Source organism: Oncorhynchus keta, chromosome 20 (genome assembly GCF_023373465.1).
Source record: "Oncorhynchus keta strain PuntledgeMale-10-30-2019 chromosome 20, Oket_V2, whole genome shotgun sequence".
Lineage (NCBI taxonomy): Eukaryota > Metazoa > Chordata > Actinopteri > Salmoniformes > Salmonidae > Oncorhynchus > Oncorhynchus keta.
In genome coordinates, this window is record NC_068440.1 from 28045032 (window position 1) to 28067757 (window position 22726).

Sequence of the window (22726 nt, forward strand, 5' to 3'; positions counted from 1 at the left end):
CCCCTGGTCTGGATGTCCAGGAGAAAAGACACAAACGATCAGGTCACCAGGTGGTTCTTGTCCCTTCAACGCTTCTGTTTTTCTGTTATGCACAGGTCAGGGGCGAAGCATGGAAACGCGGATGCCCTATCGAGAAGGGAGACGTACATCACACTGATGACAGCCCCCTCCCTGACAGAGCTAAGGGGGGGGGGAGGGGCGTACAGCAGATCAGCCACCAAGGGGGAGACTCGTCGAGGCCTGGTGACAGACAGTCTACATCACGAGGCGATGGCTCCCTCTGCTGGACATACAGGCTTCGACGGGCTCTCCGGCCAGGATTAATTGGGGCTGATTGGGGTTGGTGAGTAATTAGGGGCTGATTATTCACCAGCTGGACGAGTCCCATAAAGCTGCCAGAAGGGCAGCACTCGGGAGAAGGGACTGGGGGAAGAAAGGTTGCTCCCGTATAGTTGGGGACGGTTTGAGAGATAAAAGGAGGGAGCTCAGTTTTTGTTCCCCACAGGACACAGCAAGACCCAGAGCCCAGAAGACGGCATCCCGGAAAGGGTCTCATGCGGGGGACCTATTATTTTCTGTTGGTTTGTTATTCAAATAAACACCCTTGAAACCGAGATAATCCTACTCTGTCCGTGTCTGCTCTGTGTAAATGTTTTGACCAAACCCCCTGGTCTGCCACAATATCTTGCATTACTCATCTTATATGTATATACTGTATTCTATACTATCTATTGCATCTTAGCCTGTGCCGCTCTGACATTGCTCATCCATATGTATTATTCTTATTCCATTCCTTTACTTATATTTGTGTGTATTAGGTATTTTTTGTGGAATTGTTAGATATGACTTATATTGCTGCACTGTCAGAACTAGAACTACAAGCATTTTGCTACACTCACAATAACATCTGCTAACCATGTGTATGTGAACAATAACATTTGATTTGATTTTTCTTTGCTCCTTCCATCATTCCCTCAATCCTGACTAGTTTCCTAGTCCCTGCCTCTGAAAAACATCCCAACAGCATGATGCTGCTACCACCGTGCTTCAATGTAGGGATAGGTTTCCTCCAGACATGATGCTTGGCATTCAGGCCAAAGAGTTCAATCTTGGAATCCTGTTTCTCATGGTCTGAGAGTCTTTAGGTGACTTTTGGCAAACTCCAAGCAGGCCGTCGTGCCTTTTACTGAAGAGTGGCGTCCGTCTGGCCACTCTACCATAAAGGCCTGATTGGTGGAGTGCTGCAGAAAAGGTTGTCCTTCTGGAAGGTTCTCCCATCTCCACAGAGGAACTCTGGAGCTCTGTCAGAGTGACCATCGGATTTTTGGTCACCTCCCTGACCAAGGCCCTTCTTCCCCGATTGCTCAGTTTGGCTGGGCGGCCAGCTCTAGGAAGAGTCTTGGTGGTTCCAAACTTCTTCCATTTAAGAATGATGGAGGCCACTATGCTCTTGGGGAGCTTCAACACTGCAGACATTTATTTGTACCTTTCCCCAGATCTGTGCATTGACACAATCCTGTCTCGGAGCTCTATGGACAATTCCTTCGACCTCATGGCTTGGTTTTTGCTCTGACATGCACTGTCAACTGTGGGACCTTATATAGACAGGTGTGTGCCTTTTCAAATCATGTCCAATCAATTGAATTTACCACAGGTGGACTCCAAACAAGTTAAAGAAACATCTAAAAGCTGATCAATGGAAACAGGATGCACCTGAGGTAAACTTCCAAGTCTCATAGCAATGGGTCTGAATAGTAAAGAAAGTATTTCTGTTTTTAATTTTTAAAACATTTGCAAAAATTTCCAACGACCTGTTTTCGCTTTGTCATGATGGGGTTTTGTGTGTAAATTGCAGAGATTTTTTTTATTTAATCAATTTTAGAATAAGGCTGTAACGTAACAGAATGTGGAAAAAATCTACGGGTCTGAATACTTTCCAAAGGCACTGTATATATATATACACATATTGAACAAAAATATAAAAGCAACATGCAACAATTTCAAAGATTTTACTGAGTTACAGTTCATAACTAAATCAGTCAATTGAAATAAATAAATGACCCTTATTAATCTATGGATTTCAACAACTGGGAATACAGATATGAATCTGTTGGTCACTGATACCTTTAAAAAAAGTAGGGGCGTGGATCAGAAAACCAGTCAGTATCTAGTGTGACCACCATTTGCCTCATACAGCGCATAGAGTTAATCAGTCTGTTGACTGTGGTCTGTGGAATGTTGTCCCGCTCCTTTTCAATGGCTGTGTGAAGTTGCTGTATATTGGTCAGGAACTGGACCCCACTGTCGTACACGTCAACCCAGAGCATCCCAAACATACTAAATGGGTGACATGTCTGGTATGCAGGCCATGGAAGAGCTGGGACATTTTCAGCTTCCAGGAATTGTGTGCAGATTCTTGCGACATGGGGCCATGCATTATCATGCTGAAACATGAGGTGATGACGGCGGATGAATGGCACGACAATGAACCTCAGGATCTCATCACGGTATTACTGTGCATTCAAATTGCCGTCGATAAAATGCAATTGTGTTTGATGTGAATAGCTTATGTCCATAACCCCAAAACCACACCGCCAACCTTGGGGCACTCTGTTCACAACGATGACATCGGCAAACCACTCGTCCACTCAACGCCATACACTCTGTCTGCCATCTGCCCGGTACAGTTGAAACGGGGATTCATCCTTGAAGAGCACACCAGCGTGCCAGTGGCCATCGAAGGTAAGCATTTGCCCACTGAAGTCGGTTCCGACGCCGAATTGCAGTCAGGCCATGACCCTGGTGAGGATGACGAGCATGCAGATGACCTTCCCCGAGACGGTTTCTGACCGTTTGTGCAGGAATTCTTTGTTTGTGCAAACCCACAGTTTTATCAGCTGTCTGGGTGGCTGGTCTCAGATGATCCCACAGGTGAAGAAGCCGAATGTGGATGTCCTGAGCTGGTGTGGCTACACGTGGTCTGCGGTTGTGAGGTTGGTTGGACGTACTGCAAAATTCTCTAAAACAACGTTAGAGGCAGCTTATGATAGAGAAATCAACATCAAATTCTCTGGCAACAGCTCTGCTGAACATTCCTGCAGTTAGCATGCGAATTGCACGCTCTCTCAAAACTCCCTCAAAAATCTGCCGCAAAGTGTTGTGTGACAAAACTGCACATTTTAGAGTGTACTTTTATTGTCCCCAGCACAAGGTGCACCTGTGTAATGATCATGCTGTTTAATCAGCTTCTCGTTATGCCATACCTGTCAGGTGAATAGATTATCTTGGCAAAGGAGAAATGCTCAGCAACAGGGATGTCAACAAATGTGTGCAAAAAAATGGAGAGAAAAAGCTTTGCGTATGGAACATTTCTGGGATCTTTTATTGCAGCTCATGAAACATGGGACCGACACTTAACATGTTGCGTTTATATTTTTGTTCAGTATATACTGTATTTCATTGTCACATACACAGGATCGGTTCAGTGAAATGTGTTGTAACACTATCCTTAAATCGCCCCCTCAACTGAAGATAATTATTATTCTGATGTGAAAACTGAATATGGTCATAGCCTGAGCATCATCCCCATCCCACGTCCTCCAACATATCTCACGTCATGACAGCACAAAACACATCCTCCTGATTGCAACTTTAGGATGGGCAGCACATCCGAGCACCGAATCCCAGATAATTCTATAGACAAGCTATACCATTGAGCCTGATACGGAGTTAAAGGAATTATGAGTGGATATTGAATGACGCTCTCAAATCGTAGATGAACTTCCCCTGAATGCTATTTAAAGTGTTATTACAGTAAGAGGTTTGTGTAGATAGTGCGTCAGCTGGGTGGATGACGTGCCAAGCTATCACATCACACTTGAGTGAAGGTATTCTGTTGTAACACTGTTCTCTTTTCTCTCTGTCGGATGTGGTGGAATGCGAAGGTTATAAAAGCTGCTGTTCAATGAAACTCACATCACAGCGTTCATGGGTGTGTGTCTGTGTGTGTGCATGTTCGGTGTGTGTCTGTGTGTGTGCATGTTCGGTGTGTGTGTGTGTGTGTGTGTGCATGTTCGGTGTGTGTGTGTGTGTGTGTGTGTGAGCGCGTACAAGTGTGTTTGTGACCTGAATGAACTGCAGTGACAGTATATTGAACTCATATCTGTCTCTATCGGTCCAGGGTTGGTGGAGAGTGAAACATTACATGTTGGACATAATGTTACAAACATTATTACATGTGGATCATGTCAGGATTACAGACCCTATGTCTCGCACACACAGCAGATGTCATAGTCTACGCTACAACGATGAGGGGAATTCTCTAAGAATATATTGTTACATACACTGGATAGGTGCAGGGAAATGTGTTGTTTTACAGAGTCAGCCATAGTAGTACGGCACCCCTGGAGCAAATTAGGGTTAAGTGCCTTGCTCAAGGGCACATCGACATATTTGTGTTGAAAAAGGGACTTGTGTTCCCCTTGGTGCCGGACCAAAACATCTGTCCCCAAGGAATAAATACACCACTGACATGATTAATTCACTAATATTTTACTTTCCTCTTCCTTATTCAAAGGAGGAAGCAAAATCAGAACCACATTTAGAACAATCAGAACACTCCACTCATGTCTTAACTGATACCCTGAGGGGGTCTTTGGCAGAAGCTGTAAATAACATGTTCCAAAGGAAATCTGTTAGTGTGTGTGTGTGTGTGTGTGTGTGTGTGTGTGTGTGTGTGTGTGTGTGTGTGTGTGTGTGTGTGTGTGTGTGTGTGTGTGTGTGTGTGTGTGTGTGTGTGTGTGTGTGTGTGTGTGTGTGTGTGTGTGTGTGTGTGTGTGTGCGTGCCTGCATGTGTTTGTGTGGGTGCGCATGTGACCTGCATCACAGAGTCAGTGGAGGGTCTGGATCAGAAACCTGCATGGTTACAGGCTGAGACAGGTCAGTGGGCATTAGACCCTCTACCATCACTCCTTCAACACTATGAGAAACAGAAGGAAGAAAGATGAAGAGAGAAAGGAGGAGGAGAGAGAGTGGGTGGGAGGAGAGAGAGAGAGAGACAGACACACATACCAATTCAAACCTACAACAGACCAGAAAGAAAGGGTGTATCCTTGGGGGAAAGGATGGCTTAAAATAAATGTTTATCCAAAGGTGGTCTTTCACCAAATACAAGAGAGATAACTTTAAACGTTTGTAATGCATGAGCCTTCTGTAGCATGTTATGTTTACTTGCCTTTTCTCCTTCTTCCCAAAATATTTTCTCTATCACTTCAAGATACATTGTAGTCAGATGTCAGAATAATTCTTTACAGATAAAACTGTTTCTTTGTTGAACTGAAATGGCTTTGAAATAGCTTTGCTGTTTTGAGAATTGCTGCATTTTCCTCAGTGGAATAGTACTTAGGCCAGCAGAAAATATCTCTTCTCAATTTGTGTCTGATGCAGTGGGAGTGTATACTTCCTGCTTGTAATCCATGTGTGCTAGGGAGTGAGAACAGAGAACCCAGTATCCTCTTACTACTAATACTACTGCTGTTACTATAACCGCCCCCTATACGTCTATGAACACCACCAGGAAAAACTGTAATTACAGTGTAACATAATGTAACTGTACTAATGTTACATAGTGTTATATTAATGTTCTAACGGGTAACCAAAAAACTTGTGATAGACATTTCAGATATTGTCCTTATTAATTCATTGAAAAGGTAAACAACAGCTTTTAAGGCAAATTATATAGGGAAAAATCATCTCATTTTGAGATTACAATGTTCTAGCAGCTTTATTTAAAGTTGAGGCAATAACCAAAAATGTATGTATTTTGTCATTCTCTTCCAATTGTGCTGTTTTTACCATGATCATTATTAGAACGTTTTGCGTGTGCCTATGTGTGTTTATCCATTCATGTGCAGTCTGTTTATATATCTGACCTTTGCAAGTCTTCTGTTAATGTTTTTGAGAGCAGTTGATTTTCATAATATCAGGAAGAGGACCTTACAAATAATAGGTACCATAGAGACAACCTGCAAAACTAAACATTTTGACTGACAGATCAGGACAAATATGGAGGATGCTGACGATGATGTGACACCTGTGTCCAGCACAGCTGTGACCTCATGGGTCATAGCTGTCAGAAGCACTGATACCGAGTGATCTAATGAAAGTCACTGGAACCATTGAACATCATTCAACCATTGTGGACTAATAAAACGTTGACATCCATCTGACACCTATACTTGCCAGCGAGACAAACAATGTCAAGAGGGGTTTGGAAGTTGATGTATGCGGGGATTGTGTGTGCATGAATATTCCCACCTACAGGGCCTTCAGAAAGTATTCACAACCCTGGACTTTTTCCACATTTTGTTGTGTTACAGCCTGAACTTAAAATTTATTAAATTGAGATGTCTTGTCACTGATCTACACACAATACCCCATAATGTCAAAATGGAATTATGTTTTTAGAAATGTTTACAAATTAATAAAAAATGAAAAGCTGAAACGTCAATAAGTAGTCAAGCCTTTTGTTATGTCAAGCCTAAATAAGTTCAGGAGTAAAAATGTGCTTAAGTCACATAATACGTTTCATGGACTCACTCTGTTTGCAATAATTGTGTTTAAAATGATTTTTAAATGACTACTCCATCTCTGCACCCCACACATACAGTTATCAGTAATGTCCCTCAGTCGAGCATTGAATTTCAAGCACAGATTCAACCACAAAGACCAGGGAGGTTTTCCAATGGTTCGCAAAGGGCACCTATTGGTAGTTGGGTAAAAATAAGAGACACTGAATATCCCGTTGAACATCCCGTTTGGATGATGTATCAATTCACCAAGTAACTACAAAGACTAAGGCGCTCTTCCTAACTTGGTTGCCGGAGAGGAAGGAAACCACTCAGGGAAGGAAACAACTTTCTATATACTCCACAACACTAACCTAAATGAAGAAAATGAAGAAAAAAGCCTGTACAGAATAAAAATATTCCAAAACATGCATCCTGTTTGCAGTAAGGCACTAAAGTAATACCGCAAAGAATGTGGAAAAGACAGTAACTGTTTGTCATGTTTACGAACCGTTACGTTTGGGAGAAAATCCCAAACAACACATCACTAAGTACCACTCTTCATATTTTCGATTATGGTGGTTACTGTACCATGTTATGGGTATGCTTGTCATCGGACTTGGGAGTTTTTTAGGATAAAAAAACCTAATAAAGCTAAGCACAGGCAAAATCCTAGAGGGAAAAAAATCACCTTTCAGCAAATATATACTGAACAAAAAGTGTGCTTTTCGCAGATGAACCTCAGTGTCAACTATACTGGGCAGATGGCACAGCGGTTTGTTGATGTGAATGTTTTGAACAGGAGTACCCTATAGTGGCGGTGGGGTTATGGTATGGGCAGGCATACGCTACGGACAACGAACTCAATTATTTATTCGTTATTTTACCAGGTAAGTTGACTGAGAACACGTTCTCATTTGCAGCAACAACCTGGGGAATAGTTACAGGGAAGAGGAGGGGGATGAATGAGCCAATTGTAAACTGGGGATTATTAGGTGACCGTGATGGTTTGAGGGCCAGATTGAGAATTTAGCCAGGACACTGGGGTTAACACCCCTACTCTTACGATAAGTGCCATGGGATCTTTAATGACCTCAGAGAGTCAGGACACCCGTTTAACGTCCCATCCGAAAGACGGCACCCTACACAGGGCAGCGTCCCCAATCACTGCCATGGGGCATTGGGACATTTTTTTAGACAAGGGGAAAGAGTGCCTCCTACTGGCCCTCCAACACCATCTGGTCTCCCATCCAGGAACTGACCAGGACAAACCCTGCTTAGCTTCAGAAGCAAGCCAGCAGTGGTATGCAGGGTGGTATGCTGCTGGCATAAATTGCACTGTATCTATGGAAATTTGAATGCACTGAGATAATGTGATGAGATCCATTGTTGTGCCATTTATCCGCCGCCATCACTTCATGTTTCAGCAAGAAGATCTCCAAGATGGCGTAGCAGTAAGTCGTCCTGTCGTATCGTGTCCCTTGTATGTATCGTTTCTTTTTCGTTTTTACATATTTTTCTTCGCATATCTTTAAAAACATTTTGCTAAACCTAAGCTTCCAAATACTCTCCTGCAACCCGCCTCACCCAATGTAGCTACTTTTTCCTAAAGTATTTATATTTACTTCGGAACCCCTCAACTGAAGCTAGCCAGCTAACCACCAGCTATGCTAGCGGTCATCAGCTAACCTTTAGCTCGGAAAGCTCTCGCCAGTTCGAACAACGCAACGCTAACCAGAGCATAACGGACCTATTTATTTTTTATCCCCGGATTCCCACCGCAAACGGAACATTTTTCAGCTGGATCTTCACAACTAGCTATCTAGCTAAACCGCAACCCCGGATGATTACTCCTGGCTAGCGTTTCCACCCACTTAGCTTGAAGCTAGCCCGGCCAGAGCACCTGTGCTTACCACCGTAGCATACTCCTTCGCTACAATACCCGGGCCCACGACCGGTCTATCGATGTCACCGCATGAAGAGGAATAAACAGACTCACCCCATCGCGACGTCCCCCAAAGGCTAACTCTCTAGCCCTTGTTATCTCCTTGCTTGCTAATTCGGCCTGCTAACTGCTAGCTTGTTTAGCCCTGGTCCGCTAACTGCTACCTTGTTTACCCCGGCCTGCTAACTGTTAGCTTGTTAGCACAGGCCTGCTAACCGTCTGCATCGCCGCATCCCAAACACTCACTGGACCCATATGTACTTTCTATCTCTTTCCGATTTTTAATTTGTTTATACCTTCCGGAAACCTGCCTCACCCAATGTGATACGGAATCGCTATTATTTTTAATTTTTAGAACACACTCAAGAACCTCCAGAAGCTAACCAGCTAACTAGCTACAAGCTATTTAGTCATTGTTAGTTTTTTAACCTGGATAACACTGGCCAGTCCAGCTTCCCTGCCCTATCCACCCCTGCCCCCTGGACACTGATCACTTGGCTACATAGCTGATGCACGCTGGACTGTCCATTAATCACGGTACTCCATTCTGCTTGTTTGTTTTATCTGTCGGCCCCGTTGCCTAGTCAACGCCATTTTACCTGCTGTTGTTGTGCTAGCTGATTAGCTGTTGTTGTCTCACCTACTGTTTTAGCTAACTTTCCCAATTCAACACCTGTGATTACTGTATGCCTCGCTGTATGTCTCTCTCAAATGTCAATATGCCTTGTATACTGTTGCTCAGGTTAGTTATCATTGTTTTAGTTCACAATGGAGCCCCTAGTTCCACTCTTTATACCCCTGATACCTCCTTTGTCCCACCTCCCACACATGCGGTGACCTCACCCATTACAACCAGCATGTCCAGAGATACAACCTCTCTCATCATCACCCAGTGCCTGGGCTTACCTCTGCTGTACCCGCACCCCACCATACCCCTGTCTGCGCATTATGCCCTGAATATATTCTACCATGCCCAGAAACCTGCTCCTCTTATTCTCTGTCCCCAACGCTCTAGGCGACCAGTTTTGATAGCCTTTAGCCACACCCTCATACTACTCCTTCTCTGTTCCGCGGGTGATGTGGAGGTAAACCCAACTCATTTGTTGACTTCTGTGATCGAAAAAGCCTTGGTTTCATGCATGTCAACATCAGAAGCCTCCCCCCTAAGTTTGTTTTACTCACTGCTTTAGCACACTCTGCTAACCCTGATGTCCTTGCCGTGTCTGAATCCTGGCTCAGGAAGGCCACCAAAAATTCAGAGATTTCCATACCCAACTATAACATCTTCCGTCAAGATAGAGCTGCTAAAGGGGGAGGAGTTGCAGTCTACTGCAGAGATAGCCTGCAAAGTAATGTCATACTTTCCAGGTCCATACCCAAACAGTTCGAACTACTAATTTTGAAAATCACTCTCTCCAGAAATAAGTCTCTCACTGTTGCCGCCTGCTATCGACCCCCCTCAGCTCCCAGCTGTGCCCTGGACACCATTTGTGAATTGATCGCCACCCATCTAGCTTCAGAGTTTGTTCTGTTAGGTGACCTAAACTGGGATATGCTTAACACCCCGGCAGTCCTACAATCTAAGCTAAATGCCCTCAATCTCACACAAATCATCAAGGAACCCACCAGGTACAACCCCAACTCTGTAAGCAAGGGCACCCTCATAGACGTCATCCTGACCAACTGGCCCTCTAAATACACCTCCGCTGTCTTCAACCAGGATCTCAGCGATCACTGCCTCATTGCCTGTATCCGCTACGGAGCCGCAGTCAAACGACCACCCCTCATCACTGTCAAACGCTCCCTAAAACACTTCTGTGAGCAGGCCTTTCTAATCGACCTGGCCCGGGTATCCTGGAAGGACATTGACCTCATCCCGTCAGTTGAGGATGCCTGGTCATTCTTTAAAAGTAACTTCCTCACCATTTTAGATAAGCATGCTCTGTTCAAAAAATGCAGAACTAAGAACAGATACAGCCCTTGGTTCACTCCAGACCTGACTGCACTCGACCAGCACAAAAACATCCTGTGGCGGACTGCAATAGCATCGAATAGTCCCCGCGATATGCAACTGTTCAGGGAAGTCAGGAACCAATACACGCAGTCAGTCAGGAAAGCTAAGGCCAGCTTCTTCAGGCAGAAGTTTGCATCCTGTAGCTCCAACTCCAAAAAGTTCTGGGACACTGTGAAGTCCATGGAGAACAAGAGCACCTCCTCCCAGCTGCCCACTGCACTGAGGCTAGGTAACACGGTCACCACCGATAAATCCATGATTATCGAAAACTTCAACAAGCATTTCTCAACGGCTGGCCATGCCTTCCGCCTGGCTACTCCAACCTCGGCCAACAGCTCCCCCCGCAGCTCTTCGCCCAAGCCTCTCCAGGTTCTCCTTTACCCAAATCCAGATAGCAGATGTCCTGAAAGAGCTGCAAAACCTGGACCCGTATAAATCAGCTGGGCTTGACAATCTGGACCCTCTATTTCTGAAACTATCCGCCGCCATTGTCGCAACCCCTATTACCAGCCTGTTCAACCTCTCTTTCATATCGTCTGAGATCCCCAAGGATTGGAAAAGCTGCCGCAGTCATCCCCCTCTTCAAAGGGGGAGACACCCTGGACCCAAACTGTTACAGACCTATATCCATCCTGCCCTGCCTATCTAAGGTCTTCGAAAGCCAAGTCAACAAACAGGTCACTGACCATCTCGAATCCCACCGTACCTTCTCCGCTGTGCAATCTGGTTTCCGAGCCGGTCACGGGTGCACCTCAGCCACACTCAAGGTACTAAACGATATCATAACCGCCATCGATAAAAGACAGTACTGTGCAGCCTTCTTCATCGACCTTGCCAAGGCTTTCGACTCTGTCAATCACCATATTCTTATCGGCAGACTCAGCAGCCTCGGTTTTTCGGATGACTGCCTTGCCTGGTTCACCAATTACTTTGCAGACAGAGTTCAGTGTGTCAAATCGCAGGGCATGCTGTCCGGTCCTCTGGCAGTCTCTATGGGGGTGCCACAGGGTTCAATTCTCGGGCCGACTCGTTTCTCTGTATATATCAATGATGTTGCTCTTGCTGCGGGCGATTCCCTGATCCACCTCTACGCAGACGACACCATTCTATATACTTTCGGCCCGTCATTGGACACTGTGCTATCTAACCTCCAAACGAGCTTCAATGCTATACAACACTCCTTCCGTGGCCTCCAACTGCTCTTAAACGCTAGTAAAACCAAATGCATGCTTTTCAACCGATCGCTGCCTGCTCCCGCATGCCCGACTAGCATCACCACCCTGGATGGTTCCGACCTTGAATATGTGGACATCTATAAGTACCTAGGTGTCTGGCTAGACTGCAAACTCTCCTTCCAGACTCATATCAAACATCTCCAATCGAAAATCAAATCAAGAGTCGGCTTTCTATTCCGCAACAAAGCCTCCTTCACTCACGCCGACAAGCTTACCCTAGTAAAACTGACTATCCTACCGATCCTCGACTTCGGCGATGTCATCTACAAAATTGCTTCCAACACTCTACTCAGCAAACTGGATGCAGTTTATCACAGTGCCATCCGTTTTGTCACTAAAGCACCTTATACCACCCACCACTGCAACTTGTATGCTCTAGTCGTCTGGCCCTCGCTACATATTCGTCGCCAGACCCACTGGCTCCAGGTCATCTACAAGTCCATGCTAGGTAAAGCTCCGCCTTATCTCAGTTCACTGGTCACGATGGCAACACCCATCCATAGCACGCGCTCCAGCAGCACTGATCATCCCTAAAGCCAACACCTCATTTGGCCGCCTTTCGTTCCAGCTGCCTGTGACTGGAACGAATTGCAAAAATCGCTTAAGTTGGAGACTTTCATCTCCCTCACCAACTTCAAACATCAGCTATCTGAGCAGCTAACTGATCGCTGCAGCTGTACATAGTCTATTGGTAAATAGCCCACCCATATTCACCTACCTCATCCCCACACTGTTTTTATTTATTTAGTTTTCTGCTCTTTTGCACAACAATATCTCTACCTGTACATGACCATCTGATCATTTATCACTCCAGTGTTAATCTGCAAAATTGTAATTATTCGCCTACCTCCTCATGCCTTTTGCACACATTGTATATAGACTCCCCTTTTTTTCTACTGTGTTATTGACTTGTTAATTGTTTACTCCATGTGTAACTCTGTGTTGTCTGTTCACACTGCTATGCTTTATCTTGGCCAGGTCGCAGTTGCAAATGAGAACTTGTTCTCAACTAGCCTACCTGGTTAAATAAAGGTGAAAAAAAAATTATAATTAAAAAAATAAAAATGATAACGCATGGCCCAATGTGCAAGGATCTGTACACAATTCCTGGAAGCTGAAAACGTCCCAGCTCTTCCATGGCCTGCATACTCACCAGACATTGAGTATGTGTGGAATGCTATGGATCGACATGTACAAAAGAGTGTTCCAGTTCCCACCAATATCCAGCAACTTTCGCACAGCCATTGAAGAGGATTGGGACAACATTCCACAGGCCACAATCAACAGCCCTGTGAACTATATGCAAAGGCGATGTGTCGTGCTGCATGAGGCAAATGGTGGTAACACTAGATACTGACTGGTTTTCTGATCCACACCCCTACTTTTTTTTAAAGGTATCTGTGACCAACAGATGCATATCTGTATTCCCAGTCATGTAAAATCCATAAATTAGGGCCTAATGAATTTATTTCAATCAAATGATTTCCTTATATGAATTGTAAAAATATTAGAAATTGTTGCATGTTGCGTTTATATTTTTGTTCAGTGTACACTGGAGTTGCTTATCAAGACGACATTGAATGCTCCTGAGTGACCTAATTACAGTTTTGACATAAACCGTATTGAAAATCTATGGCAAGACTTGAAAATGTCTGTTTAGCAATGATCATCAACCAACTTGACACAGAGCTTGAAGAATCCTTTAAAGAATAATAGGCAAATGTTGTACAATCCAGGTGTGGAAAGCTCCAGGAGAATTACCCAGAAACACTCACAGCTGTAATAGCTGCCAAAAGTGATTCTAACATCTATTGATTTAGGGGGTTGAATATTTATCTAATCAAGATATTTTTAAAATAAAATGTTAAGAATTTTTCATACACTTTGATATTACAGGGTATTTAGTTTAGATCGTTAACAAACAATTACAATTAAATCCATTTGAATCCCACTTTGCACCACAACAAAATGTGGAAAAAGTCAAGGGGTGTGGATACTTTCTGAAGAAACGGTATATGTCTCTGTCGTATAGATGTAGACAGATTTCATCACACTAACTATTGGTCTTGACAGTAAAGTACATGCCAACCACCTGATTAACACAGACAGTCACATTACACCTGAATAGCATTTATTTGAAGGTTTTACAGACTAATTAAGTGTCCATCAAATGCATTAAAAAGCACTTTGTTATCTTCAGTCTCAAGGGTGTGATGCTTTCATGGGGAAGGAAGAAAGTGATTGTGTTTGGCTGGTGTTAGACAAGGTTTAACTACTACATGGAAGTTCCAGTGGGTGCACAACTCTTCCGTGTGAGAATCGAAGGCTTGTGACAGACAGGCAGACAGAGACAGACAGCCACTCACACCCTTATCACTTTCTCTTTCACATTTTCCTGGACTCATTCTCGTCCTCACTTCCTTTGTCTGTCTGTCTTTTCAATTCTTCCTGTCAAAATCTCTTCCTGTTCTTGTTACTCTCATTTCATCTTTATTCTGTGTATTCTGGGTGAGTGAAAGGGTTTTGAGAGGGTTTTAAATAGTGAAATGGTTTAGGATGCATCTGAAATGGCACCCTATTCTCTAAGTAGTGCACTACTCTTGACCAAACCCCTATGGACCCTGGTCAAAAGTAGTGCACCATACAGGGAACAGGGTGCCATGTGATGATGAGGTAGAGAATGGACAGAGATAGCAGTGGATCAACTGGCTTCTAATCTAAAGAAACACCACAGTTCCTCTCATGAATGTTTTACATTTTTTATCTGTCGGCCCCAGCCGCGAACTCAGGCTCTGTGTGTAGTTAACTGACCCTCTCTGCCCAGTCATCGCCATTTTACTTGTTGTTGTTTTAGCTGATTAGCTGTTGTTGTTTCACCCGTTGTTGTCTTAGTTAGCTCTCCAAATCAACACCTGTGATTACTTTATGCCTCGCTGTATGTCTCTCTCATTTGGCAATATGACTTGTATACTGTTGTTTAGGTTAGTTATCATTGTTTTAGTTTGCAATGGAGCCCCTAGTTCCACTCATTATACCTCAGATACCTGCTTTGTCCCACCTCCCACACATGCGGTGACCTCACCCATTATAACCAGAGATACAACCTCTCTTATCATCACTCAGTGCCTGGGCTTACCTCCGCTGTACCCGCACCCCACCATACCCCTGTCTGCACATTATGCCCTGAATCTATTCTACCACGCCCAGAAATCTGCTCCTTTGACTTTTTGTCCCCAACGCTCTAGGCGACCAGTTTTGATAGCCTTTAGCCGCACCCTCATACTACTCCTCCTCTGTTCCGCAGGTGATGTGGAGGTAAACCCAGGCCCCGCGTGTCCCCAGGCACCCTCATTTGTTGACTTCTGTGATCGAAAAAACCTTGGTTTCATGCATGTCAACATCAGAAGCCTCCTCCCTAAGTTTGTTTTACTCACTGCTTTAGCATACTCCGCCAACCCTGATGTCCTTGCTGTGTCTGAATCCTGGCTTAGGAAGGCCACCAACAATTGTGAGATTTCCATACCCAACTACAACCTTTTACGTCAAGATAGAACTGCCAAAGGGGGAGGAGTTGCAATCTACTGCAGAGATAGCCTGCAAAGTTCTGTCATACTTTCCAGGTCTATACCCAAACAGTTTGAACTTCTAATTTTAAATTAACCTCTCCAGAAATAAGTCTCTCACTATTGCCGCCTGCTATCGACCCCCCTCCACTCCCAGCTGCGCCCTGGACACCATTTGTGAATTGATCGCCCCACATCTAGCTTCAGAGTTCGTGCTGTTAGGTGACCTAAACTGGGATATGCTTAACACCCCGGCAGTCCTACAATCTAAGCTAGATGCCCTAAATCTCAAACCCACCAAGTACAACCCTAAATCCGTTAACATGGGAAAGCAAAGGCTAGCTTTTTCAAGCAGAAATTCGCATCCTGTAGCTCTAACTCCAAAAGGTTTTGGACACTGTAACGTCCATGGAGAACAAGTGCACCTCCTCCCAGCTGCCCACTGCACTGAGGCTAGGTAACACGGTCACCATTAATAAATCCATGAAAATCGAAAATTTCAATAAGCATTTCTCAACGGCTGGCCATGCCTTCCTCCTGGCTACTCCAACCCCAGCCAACAACCCCCCCCCCCCCGCAACTACTCGCCCAAGCCTCCCCAGCTTCTCCTTCACCCAAATCCAGACAGCAGATGTTCTGAAAGAGCTGCAAAACCTGGACCCGTACAAATCAGCTGGGCTCGACGGTCTGGACCCTCTCTTTCTAAAACTATCCGCCGCCATTGTTGCAACCCATATTACCAGCCTGTTCAACCTCTCTTTCGTATCGTCCGAGATCCCTAAAGATTGGAAAGCTGCTGCGGTCATCCCCCTCTTCAAAGGGGGAGACACTCTAAACCCAAACTGTTACAGACCTATATCCATCCTGCCCTGCCCATCTAAAGTATTTGAAAGCCAAGTAAATAAACAGATCACTGACCATTTCGAATCCCACCGTACCTGCTCCGCTGTGCAATACGGCTTCCGAGCCAGTCACGGGTGCACCTCAGCCACATTCAGCCAAGTCCGGACCTCAGGCAGTCTCTATGGGGGTACCACAGGGTTCAATAGCCGACTCTTTTCTCTGTATATATCAATGATGTTGCTCTTGCTGCGGGCGATTCCCTGATCCACCTCTACTCAGACAACACCATTCTGTATACTTCTGGCCTTTCCTTGAACACTGTGCTAACTAACCTCCAAACGAGCTTCAATGCCATACAACACTCTTTCCGTGGCCTCCAACTGCTCTTAAACGCTAGTAAAACAAAATGCATGCTTTTCAACCGTTCGCTGCCCGCCCCCGCCCGCCCGACTAACATCACCACCCTGGACAGTGAGAAATTGTTCTCAACTAACCTACCTGGTTAAATAAAAGGTGGGGAAAAAATCCCTCTCTCTTTTTATTTCTCTCTTCCCCCCCACTTCTTTGTTTTTCATTTGACCTCTTCCTCCAGCCCTCTCCCTCTACTGTCTTTCTTGTCCTCTCACTCAAGTCAGAGAGCATCCCATCACTTGATTTTGTGCCTACACATTTGAGAATCACCTCCAATGAGAGGTGTGTAAAATACTTCCCATTAGATGCATAATCAGAGACTTCCTTCCAGCTACTTTAATGCTTCTACCTAGTCCTAGTCCTCCCCCGGTTGAGACGCTACCTTAATTGTCTGAGTAGGACTGAAGGGTGTGCAATTGCTTTCAGTCTTACTCGGACTTTGGGTATAGTTTCTACATACAGATTAGGAGTGTGGGTGGGGGTGTTGGGGGGGACTATGTGTGTGTGTGGTTTGATATAGAAGTCATATTTTAGTCAGGAATTTATATTGATTTTACACAGCTTCACGACGTCACCTCTTTGACACCAGAACGCTTTGTGATTAAACAAAAACATTATTTTAGTCCTTCACTCTTTTCCTCCATCCTTCCATCATACATCCTCATATCCTTCAAAGATCCTGAAAACGGTTGCGGCGATCGAAATACTAAAAACAAACAGCCTCTGTGAAATCACAGCATTTTCGATTTCCAAGTATCTCCATTAGAAAATGGAGCTTTGAAGTTATTGGATTCTGGTCCTTTGTTGTATGACGGGGTAGGACAAATCGTTCTATTTGTTTGACAAAGATCTTGGAGAGAAAAGAACAAACCAATGTTGCTTAGAAAGAGAAAGCATTGCAAAATGTAAAATCATCCTGTCTTCACAACAATTCAGGGAGAGCCATAGAACATGTTGGTCTGTTGCCTCAGTAGAGTAGAGAGGTTAGGAAGCCAGAAAATGGACCAGGTCCTAACTAAAATGTGAGATATGGGCTGAATTGTTGAAGATATTCCCTAATTATTTGTGTGTCACCTCACCTCATTGGGGTTCTTTAATTCTGTAAGAGTGGAACATTGGAGTTGATGATCATTGATTAGTGAGATGGTGGACGCTTCACGTATGATAAGCTTTCCTTCATGCTGCCAATCTAGTCTTAATTGTCCTTATAGTTGCTTTTACACTCTCCGAACCATCCAAACTGCACGTTACAATTCTTTCCCTCTCCTTCCTCCCCTCCTGTGGGCATATAAAAACAGCTCCAATTAAACCTGTGAGTTACGACCTGTCATGTTGTTGTATAGAGAGTTTACCATCAGAGTAATTGACCTCTTAATCTCTTGTTGTTGCTGTCTGATTCCAGGTGAAGGGCCCAGTCAGTGAAAATAAGAGTGGTTACCATGGCAATAGAGGAGTAGAGGTAGTCATGCTCCTCTTCAGTTGACGATCAAAGTCAATCCCTACCAATTAACTTTCAGCCATGAATAGGGTAGCTATGGCGAGGCAATTACGCTAAACAGGATAGTCTACCTTAAGATGCATTTTGGAAACCAGGCCCAGATGGTATGTATTTTATTTGAAATGCTGACATGTAGAAATAGGCATATGTAAAGGACGTCATTGCTGCTTGCTTTGCGAGTACCACTTCGGCCCATACCTGGAACAAACTCGGGATCTCAGCCAAGTGACCGCTCTCCTGAAGCGTCCTAACAGTCGGCGCCACGCGAAAAGCTAGCTATTCACTGGAACAAGTGGGGACACTTCAGGCTGAGGAGCAAGTTTCACACATCCCCATCTACTACACATACAATTTCCTGATGATTTCCTTTTATTTCTACTTTGCGACCAACACTCTGTGTGTGTGTGTGTGTGTGTGTGTGTGTGTGTGTGTGTGTGTGTGTGTGTGTGTGTGTGTGTGTGTGTGTGTGTGTGTGTGTGTGTGTGTGTGTGTGTGTGTGTGTGTGTGTGTGTGTGTGTGTCCTGATATTCCTGACATCACACAACTGAAATCAAAGTGTCAGCTTTCAGACAAGATCTCTTCCACTGGCTTGCTCTTCGGTCCCACACCAGGAGGACACAGGTGCAACCGTGCCACCCTCGCACCGCACCAACATCCCGCTACCCTCCACTAACACCTGTTCAACACACTCACACACACACATGTGCACACGCACACACACACACACACACACACACACACACACACACACACACACACACACACACACACACACACACACACACACACACACACACACACAGAGGCACAACTCAACCGGTGACTACCAGGATGACGACACATGTGATGTTACCATGTTCAGTGATGCAGCCACACCAATCAGAGAGCGATTCAGTGTGACTTGGACTCAGGCCCGACATGTAGAGAACATGTGAATCTTTACTAAAACATTAAAGGTTGCCTGTGAAGGAGCATTGCTCATTTTTCCTTTTAAACTCTGGATTAAACCCGTTTCCATGAACACTGATCTGCCATGAAGAATTTGATTAATTAATCCTTACATCTTTCTGCATATTGATATGCACGGTAGCTCCTCTGAAATACATTTTCTATTTTATTCTGTGTATCACATTTGGGTGTCATTTAATCTTTGAAATATTTCCATAACTCTGTATGCATCATCCCCTTACATGTGCTGTGTGATCTCAGGTTAGTGAAACAGCATGAGATGTCGTATGTGAATGCATATCCTTTATCTACATACAGTGCCAAACTTTAGGACTTTTACGTAGACATTTTACACAAACTAAGCAAAAAAAGAAACAGCCCTTTTTCAGGACTCTGTCTTTCCAAGATAATTCGTAAAAATCTAAATAACTTCACAGATCTTCATTGTAAAGGGTTTAAACACTGTTTCCCATGCTTGTTCAATGAACCATAAACAATTAATGAACATGCACCAGTGGAACGGTCGTTAAGACACTAACAGCTTACAGACGGTAGGCAATTAAGGTCACAGTTATGACAACTTAGGACACTAAAGAGGCCTTTCTACTGACTCTGAAAAACACCAAAAGAAAGATGCCCAGGGTCCCTGCTCATCTGCGCGAAGATGCCTTAGGCATGCTTCAAGGATGCGTGAGGACTGCAGATGTGGCCAGGGAAATAAATTGCAATGTCCGTACTGTGAGACGCCTAAGACAGCGCTATAGGGAGACAGGACGGAGAGCTGATCGTCCTCGCAGTGGCAGACCACATGTAACAACACCTGCACAGGATCGGTACATCCAAACATCACACCTGCGGAACAGGTACAGGGTGGTAACAACAACTGCCTGAGTTACACCAGAAACACACAATCCCTCCATCGGTGCTCAGACTGTCCTCAATAGGCTGAGAGAGGCTGGACTGAGGGCTTGTAGGCCTGTTGTAAGGCAGGTCCTCTCCAGACCTCACCGGCAACAACGTCGTCTATGGGCACAAACCCACCGTCGCTGGACCAGACAGGACTGACAAAAAGTGATCTTCACTGACGAGTCGCGGTTTTGTCTCACCAGGGGTGATGGTCAGATTTGTGTTTATCGTCAAAGGAATGAGCGTTACACCGAGGCCTGTACTCTGGAGTGAGATCGATTTGGAGGTGGAGGGTCTGTCATTTTCTGGGGCGGTGTGTCACAGCATCATCGGATTGAGAGGACGTTTCTTTTTTTTCTGAGTTTAGAAACGTCCTAAGGACGGAGCAAATCAATATTCCAAGGCCTACGTCCCAAATGGCACCCTATTCCCTATATAGTGCACTACTTTTGACAAGAGCCCATAGGCCCCTATGGATCCCCATAGGCCCTGGTCAAAAAAATGAACGCATTTTCCATATCCTGTTTTGAATGGTACAGTGCAGGTAGAACCAGTGTTATTTAGTGAGGTGAAACTATCAACACGTTAAAACAAAAGAAACCCTGAGAATGAGGTCCGAGTGGAAGGTGGTTAAAGAATCAACATGGATTTGAACATTTATTGTCAATTGATCTTGGAAACAACACAAAAGCCTTGATGTTTATGATCTAATGATCATTTCCCCAGGTGAGACTGTTTGATTATCTATTATCCATAGTGCAATTATATCATTATCTGTGTGGAGTGGAATACCTCATTAAACTAAGTGTGTTAGCTAACTGTTTGTCCTCTTCTCCAGTTTGGTCAATTATTTGGTAGGCTGTTTGGTAGGTTGCTTACTGCATAGGGAGGTGGTTGGTTTGGTGGATGGTAGGCTGGCTGGTTTGGTGGATGGTCTTCCTCTTGATGATGATGCCTTCTGTTTGACTGCCATTTTCTCAGCCTTCATCTGAAACAGAAACTATGATTATGGCATTCAGGTTTCCAGTCATTCATTTACATGTCATGTCACATGCTCATTTGAGTACCACATTCACACATAAATATACACTACAAAGTATGTGGACACCTGCTCATCGAACATTCATTCCAAAATCATGGGCATTAATATGGAGTCGGTCCCCCCTTTGCTGCTATAACAGCCTCCACTCTTCTGGGAATATCTTCACTAGATGTTGGAACATTCCTGTGGGGACTTGTTTACATTCAGCCTCAAGAGTATTAGTGAGGTCGGACACTGATGTTGGGGGATTAGGCCTGGCTCACAGTCGGTGTTCCAATTCATCCCAAAGATGTTCAATAGGGTCGAGGTCAGGGCTCTGTGCAGGCCAGTAAAGTTCTTCCACAATGATCTCAACAAACCATTCTGTATGGACCTCGCTTTGTGCACAGGGGCATTGTCAAGCTAAAATAGGAAAGGGCCTTCCCCAAACTGTGACCACAAAATATAATTGTCTAGAATGTCATTGTATGCTGTAGCATTAAGATTTCCCTTTACCGGAACTAAGGGGCCTAGCCCAAACTGAATAACAGCCCCTGACCATTATTCCTCCTCCATCAAACATTTGGCACTATGCATTGGAAAGGTAGTGTTCTCCTGGCATCCGCCAAATCCAGAATCGTCCATCAGACTGCCAGACGGTGAAGCTTGAGTCATCACTCCGGAGAAGGCGTTTCCACTTCTCCAAAGTCCACGAGTTTTACACTACTCCAGATGAAGCTTTGCATTGCGCATGGTGATCTTAGGCTTGTGTGCTGCTGCTCGGCCATGGAAACCCATTTCATGAATCTCATGACGAACAGTTCTTGTGCTGACTTTGCTTCCAGAAGAAGTTTGGAACTCTGTAGTGAGTGCTGTAACCGGGGACAGACGATTTTTAGCCCTACGCGCTTCAGCACTTGGTGGCCCTGTTACGTGAGCTTGTGTGGCCTACCACTTCGTGGCTGAGTCGTTGGTGCTCCTAGATGTTTCCACTTCACAATAACAGTGCTTATAGTTGATGATGTAGAGGTTAATCCAGGCCCTGCAGTGTCTACCCCCACTCCCATCCCCCAGGCTCTCTCATTTGTTGACTTCTGCAACCATAAAAGCCTTGGTTTCATGCATGTTAACATTAGAAGCCTCCTCCCTAAGTTTGTTTTATTCACTGCCCTAGCACACTCCACCAATCCGGATGTCCTAGCCGTGTCTGAATCCTGGCTTAGGAAGACCACCAAAAACCTTGAAATTTCCATTCCTAACTATAACATTTTCCGACAAGATAGAACTGCCAAAGGGGGCGGTGTTGCAATTTACTGCAAAGATTGAACTCTGCAGGTTGTCTTACTATCCAGGTCTGTACCCAAACAATTTGAGCTTCTACTTCTAAAAATGTACCTTTCCAGACACAAGTCTCTCACCGTTGCCGCTTGCTATAGACCTCCCTCTGCCCCCAGCTGAGGGTGGTTTGATTGATTGCCCCCCATCTATCTTCTGAGCTCGTGCTGCTAGGTGACCTAAACTGGGACATGCTTTTAACACCCTGGCCATCCTACAATCTAAGCTTGATGCCCTCAATCTCACACAACTTGGGGCCTAGCCACAATGAACCCACCAGATATAACCCCAAATCCCTAAACACGGGCACCCTCATAGATATCATCCTAACTAACTCACCCTCCAAATACACCTCTGCTGTTTTCAACCAAGATCTCAGCGATCACTGCCTCATTGCCTGCATCCGTAATGGGTCTGCGAGCAAACGACCACCCCTCATCC

At 44.7% G+C, this 22726-nt stretch overlaps 1 protein-coding gene across 6 annotated transcripts in view; it reads right to left on the reverse strand.

The window, feature by feature from the left end:
- Positions 1 to 22726, reverse strand: part of fam221a (family with sequence similarity 221 member A) — a 46685-nt gene that overhangs the window by 12660 nt on the left and 11299 nt on the right. For 2 of the 6 annotated variants that reach the window (XM_035795787.2, XM_035795786.2), the window contains one exon: positions 20574 to 20917. In XM_035795787.2, the coding sequence (XP_035651680.1) occupies positions 20777 to 20917 (141 nt within the window). In that variant the 3' untranslated portion in view covers positions 20574 to 20776. Of the gene's footprint in view, positions 1 to 121; positions 4979 to 20573; positions 20918 to 22726 lie in introns of those variants that run through there. The other 4 variants (XM_052472553.1, XM_052472554.1, XM_052472555.1 and 1 more) reach the window with 4 other exon arrangements.